We start from the raw sequence: 24,214 nt of genomic DNA on the forward strand, positions 1-24,214 counted from the left end.
CTTTGCGAATTACAACTTAGAGATTTGGTGTACCAATTAAAAGAATAGCAGAGCAGAGGGAGAAAGCACGAAAAGACAGCCGCACGTAACACCATAGAACAACAGCATTGCACGTTATGTACCAGCTCATGCGCCACGGAGCGCCTCGCCAAAGAAAAGAACTTATTCCTCATTTGTCATTTGTGCCGTTGCGTCACATAAATGTATGCATACACATATATATATATGTACGTATATTTTTCCCCTCATATGTGAACAGGAAAAAAGACAGCTAATTGGAATCCCCAGGGGGATGCAAAAACGAAGAGCGACACCACCCATGATGGCGGAAGAATACACACAGCCGAAATGAAAGGAAGCATGTCGAGAAGCGGAAGCATTAACTTGTACAATAACATAACCGATAGCCTGTCCAAATTAAAAACGATAATAAAATATGACGAGGAAAACGATGTGGATAAGGGAGGGGGAGAGGCGCAACAGGGGAAAGCACATGAAGCAGCGCACTGCAAGATAACTAAAGACGGGCCTAATGGTGCAGCTAAGTACCGTTTGTTAGGCGGGACGCAGACTGCGGATGGGGATCCAACCCACAGTCCAAGGGATGAAAGGAAGGCGCACAGAACGAACAATAAAGAGAGGGAACTGTTGAGGAGTATAGCCAAGGCTAATTCGTTAAAAAAAATAGAAAAAAATATAAGTCTTTTGTTAAGGTCGGATGATGAAGAGGGGGAAATAGAGGAAGAAAAAGAGGAACACCATTATGACGGAAGTGATGGATGCGTGGTAGTGGGACGTGGCACTGTGTTCGCACCGCGGCACGATTACCACCAAAGGGAAGGCTGTTTACCCAACGAACCCTACCCCTCCACTGTACAAACTCATGGGCAAATTAGAAAGAAAAATTGTGACGAAGCAGTCGAAATGGATAGGGACGTCAATTATAGGATCAATGCTAATTATAAAATGGGAGGAAACCTGGACAGTCTGGAGAGAATTCCTCAGTTTAGTAGCACTGGGTGTAAGGACAAAATAAGTTATAGGAAGTATCTGATCCAGAGTGGGTACGCCGACATGGTCAGCACGGATGGTCCTGTGGGGAAGAACCAATTGGATCTGTCACTCATGTCAACGGAGGACCTTAAGAAGGAATTTAGTTTTTACTCCCTGAGCGAAAAGAACAGCGTACACAAGTTTTCCCTCCACAATAATGACATGTTGGATCTGAGCCAAATTTCGAATTTTTCAAAATTTTCAAATTTTTCAAACGGCATGAGGGGATCCAGCAGGTCCAATTTCGCCAAGGGGTCCAAGCCGAAAGAGGCAACAATGAGCGATAGCAACACGTCAGTCAGCTCGTTCACCTTCAATGGGAATTCCAGCAACTTCATCGGCAGGGACCTGGCAGGGGAAGAAGAACCTGATCGGCGGGACGATCATGGTGAACACGTAATTAATCCATCCATTGACCTGAACAGTGATCACAGTGCAAATATCCATGGGAAAGTTTTTTCCTGCTCAGCTAACGGTATAGAGAATAAAGCGTTTAGCAAGCAAAAAAAATCAGACATATATATAGCGGTGGATAATACTAGCAGTAATAGCGGAACGTACTACGAGAATAGCCTCAAAAGTAACAGAAGTAATTTAGGCACTAGTCGCCAGAACACCTTAGATGAGAGTCATAGGACTTACTTAGGTAGTGGAGATTACTTTGATCCCAATTTAAGTCATACGAAGGTGGACAAAAGTGCCTTACCTGGTCGTCATGTAATTCTTCACACGAGGAACAATGAACTGAATGAAGCGCTAAATAACCTAAATGTTAACAAAATAAACCCGAATGGTAATTCCAGTTGGGTAAAAAGTGGTGAAGTGGCTTCCTTAAAAAGCAGTGGCAATTTTGTCAGGAGAAATTACCTCAACCTAAACAGCAGTAACCATGTAGATCTGGCCCATTCACAGATGAGCGTAAAAGCGAACGAAATAATAACTGATCAAGCAGAGGATCATGGAGCGAGAGAAAAGAAAAAAGAAAGCATACACCTTAGCACAAACATCGATTTTGACAATAATATTTTTAAAAATTACAATAAGGAAAAGAAATTAGAAGAAGGTAAAAAATATGGTAGCGATGTGGAAGGACGTCAACTGTCCGAGGAAGTGATGAGCGAAGTACTCACTCACGCTGCTTCCTCTGGTAAAGCTGCAGTGAAAGACGAAGCGGATGGTACTCTCCCCATTAGTGAAGACGATGTGGATAGGAAAAATATTAACGAAATTTACAAAAAAATAAACTCCATTTCGATGCTCAATGATCTTAGTTTGAACAAATTGGAAAGTTTAAACAGCAGTATTATGGACATATATACGAAAAATAACGATGAGGGCAAATTCCTCGATGATGTCATTTTGGACGATAGTATTTTTATTAAGTCGAACAGTTTGTACAGAGAGGACGGCAGTCCGCATGTCGTCACTCCTCAAGGGGACCTCCCCCCCGATGATTACAGGAAAAGGTTTTCCTTTTCCTCCGACCCGGATGCGGCGGATAGCCTTTTTAAAATTTCGCTCAGTTGCAACGAGGTGGTTCTCCCCAAGGGTGAATCATCTGGTCTAAGGGGTGATGCTGTGTCTACGCATAGCAATCGCCCAGACGTGGAAGAAGCGAAAAAGGAACAGCAACAATCTCCAAAGGTTGGATCTGCACCAAGTAATGAACGCTCACTTGAAGTAACTCACTGTAACCTTAAGCAAAGGGCGGAGTCTAGAGAAAGGTCTAAATTTAGAGAAACCAAACAGGAGCAATCCGAACGAAGGAGCAACTCAATCAATCAGTTGAAGGACAAGTATAGCAAAAGGAAGGATGACACCATGGAAAACGAAATGAAGTTTTCTGAGTTACCTTCCCAGTTAGATAAAAATATGTTACTGAAAAATACATTGACATTGCAGCGTAGTTATAATAATATGGAGTGGAGGAAATCCAAGACAGCCACCTTGGACCAATTCACAACCTCTTCCAGTGACCTACCACGAAATGAGAGAGACCAGATGGAGAAACGTAGTATTTCCAGATCGCCCCTCAACAAAACGGACAGTATAAATAGTTTTTCAAAGCACGACATATATGTGCATGAAGATAGGTTATCTAGAGAAGAGGTAGATAATCTGCCAAACTTATTTTTAAGCAAAAGCGGATTTTCGAAGTGCCCCTACGTGGTCAGTAAACCCTCAGGTATGAGTAACACATTGGGAAAAGCATATGAAGACGCTCCAGATGATCTGCATGCACTTCCATCAGGAGGGTATGACATAAGGAATGAGCCCAACAGTCTTTCAATTAGTAATTATTCTTCCCTCACAGGGAAGGCAAAAAAGGGGGATCAGGTGAACCAAGTCAATTCCTTCTCATCCGTTTTTCCCCACGATGATAAGGCGAACTATGGAGACCCATCCAATTGTTTCCGTGGCGGCACCAGCGGGGGGATGAGGCGCAAAAGAAGCATAAGTGACTGCGAGGGGGAAAGCGCAAACGCGTATAATGATATCAGTGTGGACAGGACCCATAGTGACAATGCAAATGGGGTGGGAGACTGTTCCGCGTATGATCCGCAGGAGGTGAAATGGGGTAACGGGGGTGCCCGTCCTGAGGATGAATGTACTGGTGGTGAGTTTACCGGGGGTGGACATAACATGTTCATCAGTGCAAGCAAATGTAGCATGCGAAGCAGTGGCAAAATGGAATGGAGCAAGACAAAGGGGGGGAGGGGCTCCATCGAAGAGTCCCACAACATGCCGAATGAGTTGGGCATATCGAAAAGGACAAGCCATTGCGGAGTTAACCACGTTATTGGTGCATGCCCAGATGAAGAAATATCTACGTGCAAAGAAGAAGGTACGCGCTTTACCCCCCACACGAATGAAGACACCAATCATATGCATGACGTTTCCTATGATAGACCTCCCATAAATGGAAACCTGGGACAAAGTCAAAATGGTAACCCACTTTTTTTAAGACAACTGAGCAGAGGGACCGACTCCGAAAGATCTTCATCTGTAGTGAGATCCAGTGGGAAGGAGGTACCACCGAATGAAGGTAAGTTCTGTCCACTGGATAAGAAGACCTCTCTGGAGGAGGGAAAAATCCCCCCAATGGTGAACAATAGAAGTGTGGAGGGAATAAACTACTCATCGCAACTCTCCAAGGAGGACGAAATTAAGCACAGCGGGATGACAAGCATGCCAGACATTCTCCACTTTAGTGAGAACAAAAACTCCTCCATTTTTTTTTTCGACAACATACATAATTCGTCGGAGTATGACTGCATTCCGAGGCCGTTGCACAGTTCGTACTTTGAGAGTAAGCGAAAGATTTCTCAGGAAAAGGGGGAAGCAATTAAAGAAGGCCAAACGGAATTTCAACCGAATGGAAACCCATTTCAGAGGATCACCAAGGGAAATGTTTCCAGGACGTCACCCCTATCTGAAGGGAACCCCCTTATCAGTCGCTCCAGCATGAATGGAAATGCGCCCTTCCCAAGTGGGGAAAATGAAAAACTTTTTGAAGAGGACATAATGCGCCAGGATAAAACACACAGAAAGGTGAGCGAAGAAAGGGTACCTGGAAGACAGGGGTATCTAACAAGCAGGACTGGATCATGGAAGGAATTGCAAAGAAGTAGCAGTACCACATTGGTTAGTGGGCCCAGTGGAAAAATCACACCACCAGGGGGGTTCACCAATCATCCCACAGTTGAGGAACACACGCATGACCATCGAAGGAACAGCGTTGATGAAATTTTCGTAAAAGAAGACGTGCAGCAGAAGGGGCCCATTGATCGGAATACCATCCCGCGTAGTGAAGGGGAAAAACAACGGAGCGTCGAACAAGTGCAATCCAAAAAGGGTATGCAAGCGAAAGATAAAACGCCAAGTGAAGCTGCGAATGATGTATTAGAAACATGCAGCACGAGTTACTCCTTCGAAAAAAGCGAAAGGAGTGGAATAAGTGAGCAGAAAGGACAAGCAGAGAAACCCTACCAGTATGTACTCCAAGAGGATGACAAAATAGGTGAACCTCCGCAAAGAGGCAGTAGAAGCATAGCAACAGAGTATGACTCTACAGACGTAGGAGGTACAAATGGAGAGAAGAGCAACACGAGGAAGATAACCATCCCCCCGAGTGAGGAAAAAAGAAAAGTGCGTCCTAACTGCTACGATGAAGGAGATAACTTGCCATTCGCACATGGTGAGGAAAAAAGCGGTAACGGTTACACAGGAAAGAAAGGCAACACAAATGGATTATCCCCCAAATGTATACCAAATGATTTACATGTGAATAACGACATTCACCACGATCATCAGCGGAGTGACAATGAAAAGGTTCCTTCTAGGGAGACGCATCCGCGTAGTGGTAGCAACGGGGATGATCATTTGGACCCCAGACATTTTAATAAAAAACCGAGTGTAGATTATCATATGGTCCAGGGTGCAGGGGGGAAAGGGGCCGACTACATGGAGGGAGAGAAGCATCACGAAGAAACCTGTACAAGGAATACACAGTACAGTACAAATTCAAATGGTCCTTATGGAGACCCTTACAGATGCAACAGTGGTCAAGCGGGTTATGTGGAACAGAGTAGACACAGCTACAGCTATGAGCATGCTGCTGATGAACGCGAAACATTTTCATCCAAAGAAAGAGAAGAAAACTACACATCCCATAAGGGTAACATGGGTGATTACCCCTACGGAAGGTATTTCAGTAAGGGAAAAGGGGAAAACGAGTTTTATCATAATCACTACAATGATGAAGTGAGAAGTAACGGGGAACATTCCAGGAGAGGTGCATTAAGTGAAAATGCATATCTCGGTGCAGTTAAGGTGGAAGGGATGGGACAGAACAAGAGAGAAACTCGCAGCGGGAGAGATATGCGTCAGAGGGGTTATAAGGAGGAACATGGTAACGGTTTTCAATCAGAAAAGAACCCGGTAGGGGATAAAAATTCATATGAGAGGAACGACTCGTTGAACACAACTCAACCTTACGGAATGAGTCACCCGATGGAGGGGGAAAGGAAGATGAACGCGCATATCTGTGGAAACGGAAGAGGTACCCATCCAAGTGGCATACACACAGAGGGAGGTGGCCGAAGAAACGGAGAAGACAACGTCGTGAAAAGGAATAACGAGATAATAATGGCACCAGATCGTTTGCAAAACCGAACTGATTCAACCAACCTTGAAAGAATGAAAGAAAGGAGCACATATAATCACGCGGGTGGAGATTTTCCTGAGGAAAGGCCAACACAGGATTACCCTTATGATGGTAGATGCCGAAGCAGAGACGCAAATTATCCGAACGAGCAAGCCAGAAAAGGGGACAACTATCATGGAAGGGATATTGTAGAAATGAATTCAACGAACACGTACGAGTTAAAAAATGATGAGCAATTTGAAGCAGACATGATTAAACACAAGTACAGCAAAAACGGCACGCAGCATTATGGGGATGAGAACAGTCAGCCGATTTATCCATTCAACGAATTTCTCCCAAATGATAAGGTCCGTTCTGGCCATTTGGGTAATCTTGCGAGGGAAGAGGAATTCGTTAACCGTCTCATGGAAGGGAATGTCCGTGAGAGGTATAGCTCTTTGGGGGGATGCGAAGGGTACGATAACTGGCCTGAAAGGGAGGGAGTGATTAGGGATCGGGGCAACGAAAGGTATGGCCCAAGTTGGAGTCGCGATGGAGACTACCGTTATGGCGGACATTGCGTAGATCACCACCGGGAGAAGCGCTACGGCAGCTACCCCCCCCTGTACGAAAACTTGGACGAACATAGTATGATGGTTATCCCCCCTAACAGAGTGGAAAAATCAAAAACGAGCGTAAAGATTTTGGACCATAATTATGTTTCCAGTGGGACCCCCCATGGAGAAGATTTCCACGGACCAGTTATGCCAAACGGGGCGTATGTAAAGGCACACACATCTTATGTGGCCTACGGGGGGGGAGGCAAATGGAAGGGAAACAGTACACAGCCGCTTGGATATACACACCTAGAGGAAAAGAAAGAAGCTATTTATAACTATAAGGAGGCACATTTAAAATATGATATGAAGGGAGAGTTATATAAGGGGAAGTACACGGAGAGTCCTCACCAGTATGGACAGTGCTTACACGTGGGTGGAAGAAGCAACACTACACTTCCGTATGATTACTACTTCGATGAAGGTGCGCGAAGCGAAGTTGTGCGGCGGAATAGTAAGTATGCCCAGGAGGAGTTGCACAGAAAAGGCGAAAATGTAACAACATTCCAGCGTTCTGGAGAGTCAAAGGAGGTAGATAGTCACATGGATAGGGCAGCACCTGCCCCGGCATGCCAATACAGTGGCAACAGGGGTGACAACATAGGTGGGCCATTACCACTTAATTACGAGGAGAAAAGAGAGGATAACACACATGGAGTGACCCCTCAAATGGGCGATGCCTACCCAAATGAGAATAAAACGTGGAACTACAGAGAAGGGAAGAATGAACTACCTTTTAGAAAGGCCAACACAAATTATGAGCATTACAAGGTAGGTAAAGACATGGGAAGTAACCTTGACGTTCGTATATTTAGACACTCGGAGGGGGACACAATGCATAGGGGAGGTATATCAAGGGGAAACTACCCACTGGATCACAATGTAAGTACCAGCAGTGGAAGGAATGCCAATTATAACGAATTGCTTTACGAACTGTTTAGGGAAAATATAGATAGCCAAGGGAAGGAAAAGAACAGTCAAGTTTTAAATAAAATTATGGATGTTATGATAAACATACAGAATGATTTGAAGGACGTGAAGTGTAAACTGAGCAGGAAGAAGAAAAGTGATCCCCCGGAGGGGGCACATGCCCGAAGTGAGGATAGCGGCCAGCCCAACAGTCAGGAGGGGGGTGCGTGTAAGAGAGAGAATAATGGCAAATCCGGTGGTGAGAATGACCAAACAAACCGCCTTGATAGCCGTCCAACCGGGCGTTCCTCCCCCGTGAATAACGCCGAACAGGATGCTAACCTGACCCCCGTCCTGAAGAACCTCAACTACGAAGACGTAAAAGACTCAGCAATCAGCAAATCGAATAGGCTATACCTCTTCAGCAAGTTTTTCACTTCCGTTTTTTACGAGCATAATGTGAAGACGCACAATTTTATTATGTTTAATATATACAACACGGAGCAGAAGAGACAAACACACAAAGTGTCTCTCTTCTTGGAAAGGGACTACAACGATATCTACAGTCTGGCCTACAACAACTTACTCTTCTACTCCTTTGACTGTTACACCTTCTACAAGTACATAAAGAGTAAATTCCAGGGGAGTTACAAAATATATGAGAATTCTACTTTGTGTCTTTACATACAGAACAATTACGAGACGAACTTGATTAATCGTCTTTTTATTGAGCAGAATAATTTACACAAAAGTACGTTTCGTCTAAATGAGAAGAGGATTCTGAAGACCTGCACCAAGTATGTGGTGGAGTCGTTCCTATCCCTACTAGACAAGCAAGTTAACATAAAAAATGTTATTCCTTTTATGAAGAAGAGGAATTACGAAATTGACCAGAAGAATTTGTATTTTTTCATTTCCAGATTTAACTTGATGGACAAAATTTTTAGTGACTCACATGGCTTCGAATGCAACAAAAAGGCGTTCGAAAAATTCTCTCCCAACATGAGAAATTTCGCCGTTTTTTTTAAGTACATACGGGACGCCTCCAACTTTTATGACTCCCTCGTTGGGGTGGAAACAACACAGGAAGCGATTTCTGAGCCAACTTCCTCTGCCCACCCCACCAACGCTGCAGGTACTACGGATGCTCCCCCTTATAATCATACCTACCGGCTTATCATCGTGGCCCTGCACAAGGGGAAATCCTTCCACTACGACAAGGCCCCCTTCAGCAGCTTTATAAAATCTGACCAAAGCGATATGCACCAATACTATAACAATTACGACTCCATGTCTTTCTCCAATGATGAAGTGGTGCTCTTCAACCTGTCCTATGCAGTTCCCTTTTACTACATAGAGTACTACAGGAGTTAGGACCACGTCTATGGTCATACAGACAGCCATCACGTGCGTAAAAGCGCTTATTTGGAGTTTTATTTTTCTAAAAAATTATCCTAATATGTAGTACCATTTGACATTTTTTTTTTTGTGTAAGCGTTTCAATTTTTTTTTTAAAATCCTTTTCGATTGCATTTTCAAATGTGTTTAAGGATTTCCTACACTGGCGCAGTTTGTGCATTTTTTTTTCCCCAATTGGTGTGCCTTTGTTTTGATAATTTTTAAGGCAGATCACACCAACGATGCGTTGATACGGGGTACTGCTCCCTCCAATATGTCTTTTGAATAACGTTGTTAATAACTCCTCCCATTTTTAATAAAATTTCGGCGTTTGCATGTTTCGACGTTGCCATGCTGGACACGCCTGCCCCGAACAGTGCTCCCCTTCTGTGCGCCTTTTGCCTCCAATTTGTTCCTTTTTTTAGCCGTTTTTTTGTACCTACACCAGGGAGGTGCGCAGATATATAGCGGGATTGGAAGGTTAGGACAGACGAACGTATATCGATGTTCCCCAGATAGCGGAACTCCCATTTTGGCGAACTTCCCTGCAACGTAGATGTCGTAAATATGTACTTGTTTGGTTTCCTCTGCGCAGGTTACTCTTTGTTCATAATTCGCCCTCCAAAAATTTGCACTGTTTTTCATTTTTGTGCGCACGCTAATGTGTGTGAAAATTTGTCCCTACGATTAGCTCACTGGACAAACGTCATAGGTTCGTCCCATATGATAATTTAAAATTTGTTTGTAAAAATAAAATGCGTCTGTTCAATAGCTTCAGTATGCACGCGGAAAAAAGGAACATGCAGGGAAAGGAACGGCGTTATTTCTCAGTTGTACGTTGTAGCTCTGCTGCTGCTCGCCCCTTAGGTAGACTCCCCAACATGAGGCGCAAAACGGTGCTCACCTTTTCTGTGGGTGTTCTTCTATTTTGTTCTTTGTTAATCGGTCTAGGGATGTGTTTGGCGGATTCATCAGGAGAAGCCCCCCCTCCAGACAGCTTCCTATCCACCTGCATGGAAGTCATTGATGCGATAACATTCTACGAAGACGAGCTGCAGAACTATAAGTATGATGATAAGTGTGCACCCTATCGGTACATAGGCAACACCGTTTTGGAAAAGCACAACTTGAGTAATTACAACTGCTATGCGAAGATACAAAAAGCGCTGTGCAAGCTGAGCTACACGAGGGTTGCGATGCCTGAGGGGGAGAGTGGCGAAGGGAATGCATATAAAGGTGAAGGACACCACACGGAAGATACCACTGAAGAGAATAGTACAAATGAGGAGCATATGGAAGAGGATTTTCCAACAGAAGGAAACGGAGATACGTGCAAAAGAACCAAGGATACGTTCATATCCCTTTTGAAAAATTGCACCGAAAGAGGATACGGAGACCCCCTGGCCCACTGCGCTTCCCTGGATATGAAAAAAAATGTAATCTCAGATGGAGAACTATTCTGTGAGAGTTCATTCGAAAGGAAAAAAAGTGTGCAGGAAAATGAGCAGCACAAATCAGTCTACGTAAATGGTTATAAAAAGGACATAACCGAAACATTCCATTTTGAGGAAAACCAAAGGGACGATTGCATTGGTATGGTTAATCTGTATAACAACTGCTCCACTGTTAGAAGAAGCGTCTTTGGAGATACGCCTCTAACCCATTGTGCTGAACAAAGCGAAAAGCACTTTTGCAATAGAAGGCTTCACAAAATGGAGGACAAAAATTATATATACACCTGCTCAGATGTAATAGTGCCTTATTTGTTGGGCGCAAATAATAAGGAGAAGACGTATAGCCAAATGTGCCACGATGTAAAAGATTACGCAAAGGTGTTGAAGAATGAAAAAAATGAATTTTTAAAAAAAAAAAAAGAAATACAAGAAAATGTGAAGCACATGAAGATAACGCAGAAGTTGTACAAAATTACGGAACATATTTTCCAAACTTTGCATGAACAAGTGGAAAAGTACAACCCAGATTTATTTCACCTGTTTAACCTTTTGAAAAACGCAAAGATTGTGCTCCCCAATGAGTACATGTTAAAATTGGACGAAATAACTGATGGGATGACTCACTTGGAAGACGCAATGCGCAAAATGGTATATCCCACCTTGGATGAGAACAACATGGAGGAAAACGTTCTGCTTGTTAATGAAGCGAAGGCTTCCATAGAGGGGTTCCTAAACTTGCAGCAGCGCATCATTGCCCCGGTTAGGCAGGTTAATGAGTACATTCGCACGGCAACCATTACAAACGGTGCAACACCAACCTCTGCCAGTGCTAGAGCTAGCCCGTTTGGCAATCACGCCAGCATCTTAAACTTGGATGAGCTGGAGAAGCTGCAAAAAAGGCATGAGCGCATTAACGAAAGAATAGAAGACTATGCTGATAGACGCAGCCATGCCGTTTTCCATGACCATAATTCCATGATGAAAAATTTCCATAACGATATTGAGAAGCTAAATGGATTAATTGAAATTTACACTTCTCAAATTTCTTTGCTAATTGGTAAAGGGTTAGTTGCATGATCGGCCGAGGCGTCCACCTCCTCATCCTTCCCATGCGCAGCCGCACCGCCCACTGCATGAGACATCCATGTGTGTATATAAACTTTGTGCGCAACTTTTTCGCAGTAGCATGAGTTAAATTGTTTTTAAAATACTAAACAGGGGATGAACAAATCAGGGTGTGGCAAATTAGAAAGGCGAAACGATGGGAATTAAAAAAGACGTGAGGAAAGGGGTATGCAGGTGCGTAGTTAAAAATGATTGACGGGCGGCCACTCCCATGAGATGTGTAGCCGCATACCTGCAAAAACTAATTCACCAAAACGAAGTACATAATTACTGGTAGCAAAAGGAGAAGTATGCTCGGGGCGCTCTTGTGCGAAGCCGCCTTTTGCTTAGAATCACCTTGCGAATTACCACTCTTGGGCTGTTGCACATTTCCAGGAGGGCTCACCTGTGCGCCGTTTCCGTTTTGTGCCCCGTTTGGGAGATTGCCCCCTGTTTGATTACTGTTTTGCAGGTTCTGTAACACATTCGTTTGTTGCGTCTCTTGAAGCTTTAGCCAGTTTTCTATAGCTGGGTCCGTCCGGGGGCATTCAATTTTGGCGTAAAAGAAGTAGTTCCCCACGTGGTACCCCTGGTCGTTGGTTATGTCGACACTCAAGTTTCGGCTGTCCAGCTGGTTGCTGCTTTCTGGGATAAATAGGCGCCTAGGGGGGAATAAACGGTGAAGTGATATAGGATTTGCGGTGAAATGGAATATAAATTGCGACCAATTAAGAAGGTGCTAGAGCAGTGCGGAGCTGCAACGCCCATTTTTACATGCCCCGAAAACCTATCGGTGCGGTTATAAGTGGCTATTACTGGTAAAAGGCGAAGGACTGCGTCTGGTGAATGTTAAAAGTTTTGAAATTAGCTACATTCAAAGGGCACGTGGGAAGGGAATTGTTTCCATTCGGTAATTGCTCATTTGGTTTTAAAGAATCAGAGTTGACATTGTTTATCTTGACGGATACGTTCAACCCGTTCGCGTTGTTATCCTCTGCGAGCTTCGTTCCGTATATGTAAAAGTTGGCTAGCCGGAACAGGTGCTTGTACGCCTCAGATTTATCTACCCAAGGAAAAAGAAAAAATTGCATACACGTATATATGTATATATTTATATACGTGTGCGTGCACACTCAGCTGATACAACTAAAAGGAGTCGTGTCTTTTAACGCCACGCGAGATGGTCTTTCCCGTTGAGTAAAAATACCTGCATTGGGAAGTCCCTTGGATGCCTGCACGAATCTACTCACATCAGGGACACACTTGGAGAAGTCGAACAACGCCTTGTCCCACACAAACGGCAAACCTACCAAGCTATTTTGGCTATTCAGCTAAACAAAAAAAAAAAAAAAAAATATATGAACAGCGAATAATATTTGGAAAAAAAAAAAATGACAAACTTAGCAGTGTTGTCATCAGCTGTCATAAAAAAAGCTAGCTGCTTCCCCCGCTCGAGCATAACAATCTACATGTTTTTTTTTTTTTTTTTTTTTTTTTTTTTTTTTGTTAACATTTGCAGAGTCGACGAAACCCGATGATACGAGGATATTATCTGGGTTAAAACTTTTCATGTTGCTACACTGGTCTCTTGATGTTCCCAAAATGGAACACCCGCCGCAGTACGTTACATTTGTGCAATCTGTACAAAGGGGAAAAAACGGTGTATGAGTCATGCGCAATTTGGTGGGTTAGTAAGTGCGCAAGAGTATTCAGGAATGGGCTGCAAGTCTGCATATACACATTCATGTACGCATGTGGGAGGCGTTTAAGACATACCGGCCAGGGGCACCTTCCCGTTGGCGTCGTTCGTTAGGGGAGTGCAGTTGATCGAACTGCATATAATTTCGCTGGTGTTAAATTTATCGTTATTTTCCATTAATTTTAAAAAGACTTGTACAGCGTTTGCATCCTCGGAGGGGCTAGACATGGCCATTTCCGGTGTAGTTCCTTGATACGCGTTTGTGTTTGTATTGGGTGCATTTGTGCTATTGCCATTGCCCGCAGCTACGGAGGTGGAGGCGGCTCCAAGGGCGGCAGCCGCGCTTGTACTTGAGTTATTGCTGCCATTGGGGATGTTTCCATTAGGGCTGCTAACCCCGTTCATGTTATTGCCGCCCATATTATTTACGTTCATGTTATTTCCATTCATGTTATTGCTGCCCATATTATTTACGTTCATGTTATTTCCGTTCATGTTATTTCCATTCATGTTATTTCCATTTATGTTATTTCCATTCATGTTATTTCCATTTATGTTATTTCCGTTCATGTTATTCCCATTGACGTTGTTTCCATTCATGGTATTCCCATTGACGTTATTTCCCCCATTCATGTTGTTATTCACATTCACGTTGTTATTCGCATTCATGTTGTAATTTGCATTCATGTTGCTATTCGCATTAACATTGTTATTCACATTGGCGCTGCTCGCACCGTTAGACATTCCACCTTGCACGTTTTTTTTATTGTGCTTGTGGTTCTTCCCCCTGTGATGCTTGTGCCCTTCACCACTGCCTGAGTCTTGGTTCGATCCGTTGTTATTACCATTGTGGTTGTGCACATTTAGGTTTCTTAAATAATGATGGTTTGAATTTTTTTTTTTTTTATTAGTCCCCTTTTTGTTTTGCGAATCATCATTCTGGTCGTTGTTCGATCCGGAAGAATTTGAATCCGTGGACGAATCATCATCTTCGTTGTCGTTCCCCTGTCCGCTTTCCTCCTCCCCGTTTCCATCCTCCTGTTCGTCCTCTTCACTTCGTATGCGCAATTGTAAAAGCGAATGGTCATTTTTTTTTCCAAACAGAGTGTTTGAGGATCCCCAGAAATGCAAATTATCGTACTTACTTCTCTGCTCCAAGCAGTCGCTTTGGTTGGATAAAGTATGGCCCCTTTTGCTGCATTTGGTAGATACAGTTACGATGTCTTGCGTGATATGGAACATGTTTTCGAGGGCAATTATTTTGAACAGGGCGAAAAGAAACTTCAGTTTCATTTTAATCGCGCGGTGGTTGCATTTTCGTCAGATCGCCTTTGCGTTGTTTTCGGAATGGTCTATTTTGCGCAGCGTTTTGACTGCTTCATTTGCGCAAGTTTTGATGAATTTTCCTACTTATTTAATTTTTTTTTTTTTTTTTTTTTTTTTTTTTTTTTGTGACAGAAAAAGCTAGTCCATTTGCGCGCTCGGGTATTTGCGCTTGCCCAATGTCGCCATTTCGCATACACACCTGAGATGTTCAATATTGTTTAGGACTAACAACTGTGCTGCGAGTAAAAAACATTGCTCCGTTGTGGCTAATTATACTCGCTTACACATTCAGGTAGACACGCGTGCGCATAAATATGTGTACGCGTCAGTACGAAGGGATGCATATGGATAGGTGAATGATGACAGATACAAATATGCCCATACCCACACATGAGCGGTACGCAGATAGTGTTTTTACCTCCATGTAGAATGATACTACAGGTGTGAAAAAAGAAAAAACACTTCCTTTTCGAACCAACTAAATGATGTACTTCCCGTGCCCCTAGGTGCATTATAAACACAGAATAAAAGACGGGTGAGAAAAAAAAAAAAAAATTACAACTTTGTGAATAAGACATGTGCATATTTATGTATTCCTTTTTCTTCTTTTTAAAAATTGAACTAAACATGCAAACGAGTTAGTTGCAGTTGTGTAGTGTTCATTATTTTTCCTTCTCATTTCATGTGATTGCTTCCCCCAACAAATATCGACTCACAGATGGCATGTTCGAGGAAGCACATTAAAAATGGAGAGAATTCCTATCAGAGCATTTACCTATTTGCCACCCAGTTGAAGATTTACGGAGAAATTGAGACAAAATGATTCCCCCCCGGGGGCAGAAGTATACGACGCGAGATTTCTAACGCGTGTGAATCTGTTCTGGAACATTTTACTTATCGCCATTTGGTTATATTTGAAAAAAATGTAACCACATTGATTCATGCAAAAAACGGGATCATGACTCCAATTGGGGAGGGTTCCTCTTACGGACAAAAGAGCCGTGTGTGGAAGAGACCCTATGTTTATGTTAAAGTATCTTTGGTGCGATAATGTGGCCCTCTTTACAGTGGGGACTGTTTTGCATTAACAAGATAGAACGAGGTGTAGCTTCTTTTTTTTTTTTTTTTTTACAAATGGTTATAGGTGTGTGTTCCAGAATGGGGACTAAACGCACAGAATGGTGGACGCTTAAAAGGGGAATCACCCTTTGTGCCGGTTAAGAAAGCGTTTCCATGGTACACGCACGTGTGCATGCATATCTTTCTACAGGTATTTTTTCCGCTCAGTGGTGTTAGCCCCTGGGGGAAGGCATTAATGGCCCATAAAAGTAATACTCTTTTCTTTTTTGACTGTCCAAAGGCACAAGGATATGCCAATTCACCTATGGGAAAACCTTCAAGTGTTTTTTTTTTTTAAGAACGATGAAGGTAGCCTGACGAGGTTGTAAAAGTGGCTTCATTTGCGTTGCTTTTTTAAGTGATCACTTAGAGTTGATCGCTTTGAGGTGGCCTCTTTCAAAATTGTGGTTTTTTTTTTTTTTTTTTCCTGCAAAGGAACGATTTGACTGGTTGTGGGTTACAAGCAAAGTGGCACCTTTCGCGCCTAGGCAATTCGCATGCATATGTTGTCGACGCGTTCTGAACGAAATTCATGAATTGTGCGTACAGTGAAGGAAGAATACGAAAGGGTATGCCTACGGGGGACAAATTGCTAAAAGTTGCTTACGCGCTGTGACGGGGAGCCACAAGGATTGTTCACCTTTATGCGCATACGGGTTGTATGCCACATGTGCTACCTGCACTTATGAGTACGTGTACCCCTATAATGCATTCCGCTTCGTGGAACATACACGCAACTGTTAATCTGAGTAGGCGCCAACAGGGCAAGTGAGCAAGTGCGTAAACATGTCGAAGTTGCAAATGGGACGTAAATACGCCCTACTCTATATGCAATCAACATAAATTAGGAAAAACGAAAAAAATGGAAGGGGAAAATCCCCCATATGAATATATATACATATGGTCAAAAGGAAACGGGGAAAACTTGTACTCTTAGGTGCACGCGCACGTTCCTACATAACACCGCCCTTTTTAAAATTTTTCCTTCCTATTTCATGGAACGCAAGAGGTGGGCGCTTCCGCCTACAGATGATTACGCGCGTAGGTACGTACATGTGAACATTGGAAAAAAAAGGCGTGCAGCACAGCACAGAATAGAATAGGATGGAATGCCGCATTTATGTAGGCACGAGAGAGCTTTCGATTGCAAAGCAGGAAAGGGAGGAAGAAAAAAAAAAAAAAAGTACATAAAATAAAAAAAAATAAAAAAATACGTCGAACTGTGCCAATTGCAAAAGCCTTAATCGAGAGTTTCCCCCTCGAAGGAATACGCCAAAGGAGTAATACATATGTCAATGAACAATTGTTGAACCGTGCAAATTAGCAAAGAGCATTCTACAGCCATCTACAAAGGAACAGCACAGCGCAAAGGAAAAAAAAAAAAAAAAAAAAAAAAAAAAACAATAGTAATAACAACAGCAAAAGCAAAGGAGTGAAGGAAAATTTCTTAACACTTATAAATGCATCCAAACGTTCGCGCGAACAAACAGAAATACGCAACAAAATTGATCAGTTTGCTAACAGCTAATTTTTCAACGCGGCAAATGTTTAGTTTTCGCGTCGATAGGGGACTATAAAGCAAGAGCAGTCACTTCACTCTGTGCGCACCCACTTTAAAAAAAAAAAGAAACAAAAGAAGGATACAATTATATAGGCATAGGCATATATATAAGCTTGGACACAGTCCTACGAAAGACCCCCCACTCCATTTTATGCGTCAGAATATACTGTACATAAATGGAAAAACTGAACGGGATTGTAAAGCAGGTCGTGTCAGCAGATACCTACATTTTGGCGGGTGCCAAAAAGGGTAAGCATATGATGGAGAAAAGCAGCCGCACGCGAAAGCGTGTGAAGTTACAAATGTGCCAACTCACTTTTTTACGCACATTTGTTGGGGGGTGCCAGTGAGGCTTGTACTACCCACGTCCTATATGCAGAAATAATGTGTGCGTAATTTACATGTAGCTGCCTGAGTGCATGACGCACCTCACTTTGTACTCCTTCTCCATTTGAGCTATCTACTTATGTATCTTTCCCACCCTGATCCGTAGGTGGCGTTGCGCAGGAAAGACAAGTGAGCCTGGCGTGCATCCAATGCCCCAGGTTGTTCATGAAAAGCCAAAATGTGGAAAAGAATGAAGAGCCATTCGCATGGGAGAGTAGAGAATTCATTCGTAAAATGATCATCGGGAAAAATGTAAGCTTCGTCGTGGAATATGTCTACAATAACAGAACATATTGCAGCGTATTTTACGAGGATCAGAACTTATCGGTGATGCTACTCCAGAGGGGTTATGCCAATCTGGTGTCCAACAAAAATGTGAAAACGAATGTGTATGCCGACTTGGAGAGTTATTACATCGAAGCGAAAGAAAAAAAATTAGGAATTTTTGGCAACAATATTAATAGCTGTGTTAGGAATATTGTATACTCCTATAATGACAAGAATCAGAACAAAAAAATTTACGATCTGTTTTTAAACAGAAACTTGAAGTGCGTTGTTGAACATGTGAGGGATGGATCTAACTTTCGCGTCTATGCTGAGTTGGAAGGGAGTGAGAAGAGGGAGGCCAGTACGAACGCAATTGGGGGTAGTGCATTGGAAAATGGTACTGCTGGAGAAAACACAAGTGGAGCAAAGGGGAAGAAGAAAAAAAGCGCAGGTGGGAAAAAAAACCAAAAAAAAAATGACGGAGGAGAGGGAGAAGACAGTGCTGTTGACGGAGAAGGGAAAGCAGCAATAGGTTACAAAACCATGTACTACTTTTCCTTTACCTTATGCGGCATCATAGTTGATATGTTTAAGAAGGAAGTAGTGAACAATGTAGAAAATGTGAAGGAAGAACAGTATGCCATGGAGACAAAGAAATTTGTTGAGGCGAGATTACTAAACAGAGAAATCGAAGTAGTAATAAAACATATGGATAATAATTGCAATTTGTATGCTAATGTGTTTTACAAAATGGGAAATATCTGCACTCTCCTGTTGAAAAATGGCTATGCGTACATCAATGAGTATACCATTAAGTATGTAGAAAATGCCATCGAATATAAGAGGGCCTTGGATGAAGCCATACAACTGAGGAAGAAGAAGTGGATTAACTACACAGAGAAAAAAGTGGATTACGAGAAGGAGTACCTTGCAACGGTTATTGAGGTCCTCTATGGAGATGTGATTATTATAGATTACCACAATGAGGAGAGAAGACTCTATATGGCTTCCATTAAGTGTGAAAAACACAGCACTGATTTGGTTCTAAATACGCTATGCTTATCAGCCAAGGATTATTTGAAAAGCCAAATTACAGGCCAAGTTGTAAAAATTGTAACAGAATATGTAAGAACCCCACAGAGCAATAGCGAGGGGTACATCCCACAGTGTTCGGATGACCAGGGAAGGATGCACTTTGTCAGCGTTTACAAAATGGAGAATAAGAAAAAAAAGGAGAGCGCAAAAAATGGTGCAACTGTGCCTAGCAGTAAATGGGGCGGCGAGGGGGAAGAGAAAAAAAAAAAGAAAAAAAATGCAAAGAAGGGGGAAGCTACTAAAAGCGGTGAAGGAAACACTTTGGGAATGAAGAAAAAGGGCGCAAAGATGAACGGCCACGCGGAGGTCAACCTGGTAGAGGAAGACGACGACACGGAGGAAGATCAGACATGGATCAACATGAACGAACAACTCGTTGCCAAAGGATTGGCCAAAGTGATGAACCACAGACAGGAAGACGAAAAGGCCAGCAACTATTTTAGACTCCAAGAATTAGAAAAGGAAGCACAAGAAAAGAAGGTAGGAAAATTTAACCCGCACATTGATGTTATCAAAATAAATAATATAAGTGGAAGCGAAAATTCTTTACGAGCCAGGTCATTCGAAAACGTCCTTAACAAGTATAACAATTTAAACGCGTGTGTGGATTATATTTACGGAGCGAACAAATTCAAGCTGCATATCCCCTCGCAGAATTTGCTAATTAACTTTATCCTACTAGGTATCTCTGTGCAGAAAATTAACCTAAAAGAAATTGGCGCTATCAGCACGTCAGTTAGCCAAATAAAAGTGAAGAAAATAAACGGAGGTGAATATGACGGGGAAGATGCGCACAATATACTGAACGGAGATGGAAAATCCAGCAAGAAGGAAAAACTGGAGCTGAAGGAAATAGCTATTCAAGCCTACAAATATACCAGAAAGATGCTAATGCAGAGAAATGTGCAAATAACCATCCTATCATGCGACAAGGGAGGTAATTTCATAGGTATTTTACGCCACCAGAATAAGGACTTTGGGCTACATTTGCTAAGTTTAGGGTATGGAATGCTTAACGAAATCGGATTAAGCAACACCAATGAGAGGAACAATTACGTGAAGGCAGTTGAAGAAGCAAAGAAGGAAAAGAGAAACATTTGGGCAATTGAAAAAATAGATGAAAATGAAGACGACACGGATAATGCTAACCTCAGTGGGAAGAAAAACTTATCCCAATTTGACAACATATATTATTGCTCCTATGTGGAAGATATTAACAATATTTACATTCAGCTGAAAAGCAAACAGGACCAGTTAAAAAAATTACAAGAGGAGCTAAACAAAACATCCAACTTGGAATCCTCCTCTCAGTATGTTCTCCCCGAAGTTAAGAAGAACACCCTAGTCATTGCCAAGTATATAGATAAGTGTTACTATCGGGCTGTCATCCTGCAGGTAAATAAAGCCAAGAAAAAAGCCCTCGTTAAATACATCGATTTTGGAAATGAAGATGAGTTAAACTTTGAAGACATCAAAAAATTGAGTGACGGATTGAGTTTAAAAAATTATCCCCCCTTCAGCATAAGGGTGTCCTTAGCTGGGGTGAAAATTCCCGTCGAAAATAAAGCCGATTTGATTATTTACGTGAAGAAATTTTTGCTCGATAAATTCTTATACGTCAAATTTGAAAAGAAGGAAAAGAACGGTTCCTACTACCATGTCGTTTTTTACGACTATGAGCAGTTCACCACGAATAAGAATGTCAAAAGTGTAAATGAGGATATCGTCTCTAGCGGTATCTGCTACGTGGACAACCGAAGTGACACCAAAATATTTGAGAAGCTCAAAAAGGAGGAGGTCGTGGCGAAGAAGGCCAAGCTGGTCATTTGGGCCTACGGTGACATCGACTACGATGATGAGAATTAAACAGGCAAGGTGAAAGGTTTGGGGCAACCATGCAGGAGATCACGCAAGTAGCTGACTGATTACTCCGCATAGTTTGTACCTTCTTGCCAGGTTCCACTAACGGAATTTTTTTCGAAAATGAAAAAGTATCGGGCGAGTATTGTATTCTCCCTCCCGGTGTTTTCATTCAACACATTTTTATTTTTTTTAAAAACGCAAGTTCTTCATTTTTTCAAAAATACCATCATTCATCGCATGCGCGTGATGATAGCAATTCTTTAATTATGTTATTTAGGTAAAGGGGGGGAAAGCCAAAATGGGGGGTAGGAAAAGGCGAAAGATGGTAGTGGATGTAAAGGCGTCGTTATAGCATCATTGAAACTGTGTGCAATGTGTGTGGAAAGTTATGCTTCCTATGAAGTCACTTCTTGCGGCGCTTCTTCAACCCCTGCAGTTTTGACGAAGCGGCTGGATTGTTCTTAGGCTCCTCCACGACGACCACCTTCGGTTTGGGGGGGGCGTCCGCCGTTTTCTGCTTCTTCTTCTTGGACTTCTTAAACCCGGTTTTCTCATGCTTCGGAAGCCACTTCTCTGGGTCGTAACCAGCGTGGTTACCCATCCCGTCCTTCTTACTCTTTGCCTTCTTCGATCTCTTTCGTTTTTTCTTGTTCCTATCGATGGGCACTGTGGAGGGGGAAGCAGTATGGACGTTTCCCCCACCAGGAGTGGTAGTAGTACCGAAAGAGGAGGAGAAGCCGAGCGTGAAGTCTTTATTCTCAAGATCCTCTACATCGATAAGGTAGGTCTCCGCCAAAACGGCCTTCTTCAATTTATCCTCATACTTTCGTGTAAGTTCCATATTGATGTAGGTATATATATAAGTGAAGCAGGAAAAAAAGTGAAAGTCATTTTTGACGTGTCTGGACAAATGGTCGAAGAGATCCGTGAGTAACTCTTCCTTCCCGTGGTGTAGTAAATATTTGCTGACTAGAAAAACCGTCTCGTAGTTAACTATTCTTACATCTGCTTTGATAGCTTGTTTGTACTTGTTGAAGAGGTCTACCACGAGGGTTAGGTTACGCGGTGGAATTGCACCGTCACCGTCGTTATTGTTCACACAACCTTTGGTGACGGGGGTATTATTCTTCCCCACCAGGGGGAGAGACTCCCCTCCGTAGCGAGCACATATATAAACGTAAAATAAGTTGGAAAAAAAAGTGCTATAATGTTGGACATCCATTTTAAATACGTACTCATACTTCCTATACATTTTTACTATTTCTGTGAAACTTTTTTTTTCATAGCATAAGGATAAATATGCGTTTAGAAATTTTATTTTGTTCTGATGAGAGTACATCAAATGGATATTTTTCAACAGATGGTGCTTACATTTGATGTGTGCATTTTCGCTTTTTAAAAAAAGAGCTATTAATTTATCTAGGAGGATGGAATTTCCAAAACGTGTTGTAAAACTTTTCAACTTGGATTTGAATTCGTCCTTCTGGTCATTTTTCAGACTACTAACGCATTCGTTGAAGAGCGCTACGGACCTCATAAACTCGCTCTCGTTGTGTAAATAACGTTTGCTCATTCGTAGGTCGCTTTTTATTTTGTTCAGTTTGTCCTGGCTGAGGGTGAATGTGGGGTGGGAACCGGATGGAGCCTGTCCGGATGGAACCTGCCCAGATGGGGGCACGTTCTTCCCCTTGGGCTTCACATGGCGAACAGTTTCACCTTCACAGTTATGCCTCAGAGCGATGTAGTTGTTGTAGGCCACCAAAGGGATGAGACTGTCAACACCTTCGGCGTCTTCCTTTTGGCCATTTTCCAAGTAGCTTTCCAAAACATTTTCATATATCGCTATGGCGTCCTTCAGACGGTTCGACTTGGAGTACACGTAGGCTCTCTGTAACTGGACGAGAGTCCGTTTGTTCGTTAGTATGTCCTCCTGCGAGAGGGAAACTTTCACGCTGTGATCACTCAAGCGTTTTTTTGCTTCATCGAGTTGTCCTTCTTCGTCATCCATATCGTCTCCCCCTTCGTGGTTCACTTCCTCCTCCCCATCAACGACGCCAGAATCGGATGCACTTCCCCCAATGAGGGTACTCCTACAAATGGCATCTGCCAAATCGAGAAATTTTACCGCTTCAGGGTAATTCTTTTCAATTAAAAAAAAAGTGGCATAGTTAAATATCTGCTCAAAGCTATCCCTTTCTTCGTCGTATTTAAACCCATCCGTGTTTGTTACGATTTGATTTTTCACCTCTTCGATGTCTTTCTGTTTCGCCTTATCAGAACTGTTTCTCGAGTTAACACTTCGCAAAAAATTATACTCATATAGCAGTTTGAAGTAAAGGGAGAAGTAACCGCTGTTGAGGTTAATGGAGGCCGCTATTGCCTGCTTGGCATTTTGACACTCTAGCAAATTTTCGTACCAACCAATGGACGCTTCGAAATGGTGTAGTTGGAAATTTACCTCTGCCAGGAGTACATCCATAAACTGGGGCAGATTCTTTTCCTTCTCAGATACGTACTTCAAACAGCCGTTCAGTTTTTTTAGCTTCTTCAGTTTGTACATACAGTAGAAGAGCTCGAATAGGACGTTTTTCCTCTTAATGCATTCATAGCTTCCTTGGAAGAGGTCCTTAAATGTGCTCTTCCCCTTGTTACCAAGGGTGGATGGACCTTTCCCACCCTTTGCAGCGTTCTTCGCTCCATCACCTACTAACATGTGCATAATTTCGTGCAGCAATTTTGTGAACTCTCCCTTCTCAATCAGACAGTAGTACCTGGCCCTGAGTGCGTACTCATCGAACTCCTCACTGGAGTAAATCTTCTTCGTTAAATTCAGCACATGTTCAAATTTCTTCTTTTCAAAATGGGACTTTATTTCATCCAGCGTGCAGACTTCCGACGCGTTCGCTGGGGCATCCCTCATGGTTGGAGGGTATGTCAAACGGTGGATGCAACGTTACGTCTTCGTACACTTGTGCGTCGTCTATGGCAGGACACTCTTTCGTCTGAGTATTCTCCGATTTACTCAGTTTGTATGTTTGGGTAACCCATTCAGGAGTGTAACTTTTTGCGAAGGAACTTTTCTTCGTCCCTTAAGATAAAACGTACTAAAAAAAAAAACTGCTCAAAATTGTCAAACGGAGAATGGAAAACGAAGGAGCCACTACTTAGTAGGACCTTTCCCAACTCCACACGGTTGGCGTTTACCCTAAATGACCC

The 24,214-nt window shown here is 42.6% G+C and overlaps 5 protein-coding genes across 5 annotated transcripts; 3 read left to right on the top strand and 2 right to left on the bottom strand.

The window, feature by feature from the left end:
• Positions 1–348: 348 nt before the first annotated feature.
• Positions 349–9,099, top strand: PCOAH_00026990 (Uncharacterized protein; the record flags this gene model as incomplete). Its single annotated transcript, XM_020059504.1, has 1 exon — positions 349–9,099. One exon carries the CDS (start codon positions 349–351, stop codon positions 9,097–9,099), a length of 8,751 nt encoding a protein of 2,916 aa, XP_019914711.1.
• Positions 9,100–10,004: 905 nt separating this feature from the next.
• Positions 10,005–11,654, top strand: PCOAH_00027000 (Uncharacterized protein; the record flags this gene model as incomplete). Its single annotated transcript, XM_020059505.1, has 1 exon — positions 10,005–11,654. The coding sequence occupies one exon, from the start codon at positions 10,005–10,007 to the stop codon at positions 11,652–11,654; it is 1,650 nt and encodes a 549-aa protein (XP_019914918.1).
• Positions 11,655–11,943: 289 nt separating this feature from the next.
• On the bottom strand, positions 11,944–14,673 carry PCOAH_00027010 (Uncharacterized protein; the record flags this gene model as incomplete). The annotated part of the gene is made up of 5 exons (XM_020059506.1): positions 11,944–12,343; positions 12,498–12,744; positions 12,889–13,012; positions 13,193–13,320; positions 13,458–14,673. The coding sequence occupies 5 exons, from the start codon at positions 14,671–14,673 to the stop codon at positions 11,944–11,946; spliced, it is 2,115 nt and encodes a 704-aa protein (XP_019914786.1).
• A 2,889-nt stretch (positions 14,674–17,562) lies between these two features.
• PCOAH_00027020 (Uncharacterized protein) lies at positions 17,563–21,001 on the top strand (the record flags this gene model as incomplete). Its single annotated transcript, XM_020059507.1, has 2 exons — positions 17,563–17,635; positions 17,880–21,001. The coding sequence occupies 2 exons, from the start codon at positions 17,563–17,565 to the stop codon at positions 20,999–21,001; spliced, it is 3,195 nt and encodes a 1,064-aa protein (XP_019914735.1).
• A 400-nt stretch (positions 21,002–21,401) lies between these two features.
• On the bottom strand, positions 21,402–23,918 carry PCOAH_00027030 (Uncharacterized protein; the record flags this gene model as incomplete). Its single annotated transcript, XM_020059508.1, has 1 exon — positions 21,402–23,918. The coding sequence occupies one exon, from the start codon at positions 23,916–23,918 to the stop codon at positions 21,402–21,404; it is 2,517 nt and encodes an 838-aa protein (XP_019915081.1).
• Between the last annotated feature and the right edge of the window lie 296 nt (positions 23,919–24,214).

Source organism: Plasmodium coatneyi, chromosome 9 (assembly GCF_001680005.1).
Source record: "Plasmodium coatneyi strain Hackeri chromosome 9, complete sequence".
NCBI classification, from domain to species: domain Eukaryota; phylum Apicomplexa; class Aconoidasida; order Haemosporida; family Plasmodiidae; genus Plasmodium; species Plasmodium coatneyi.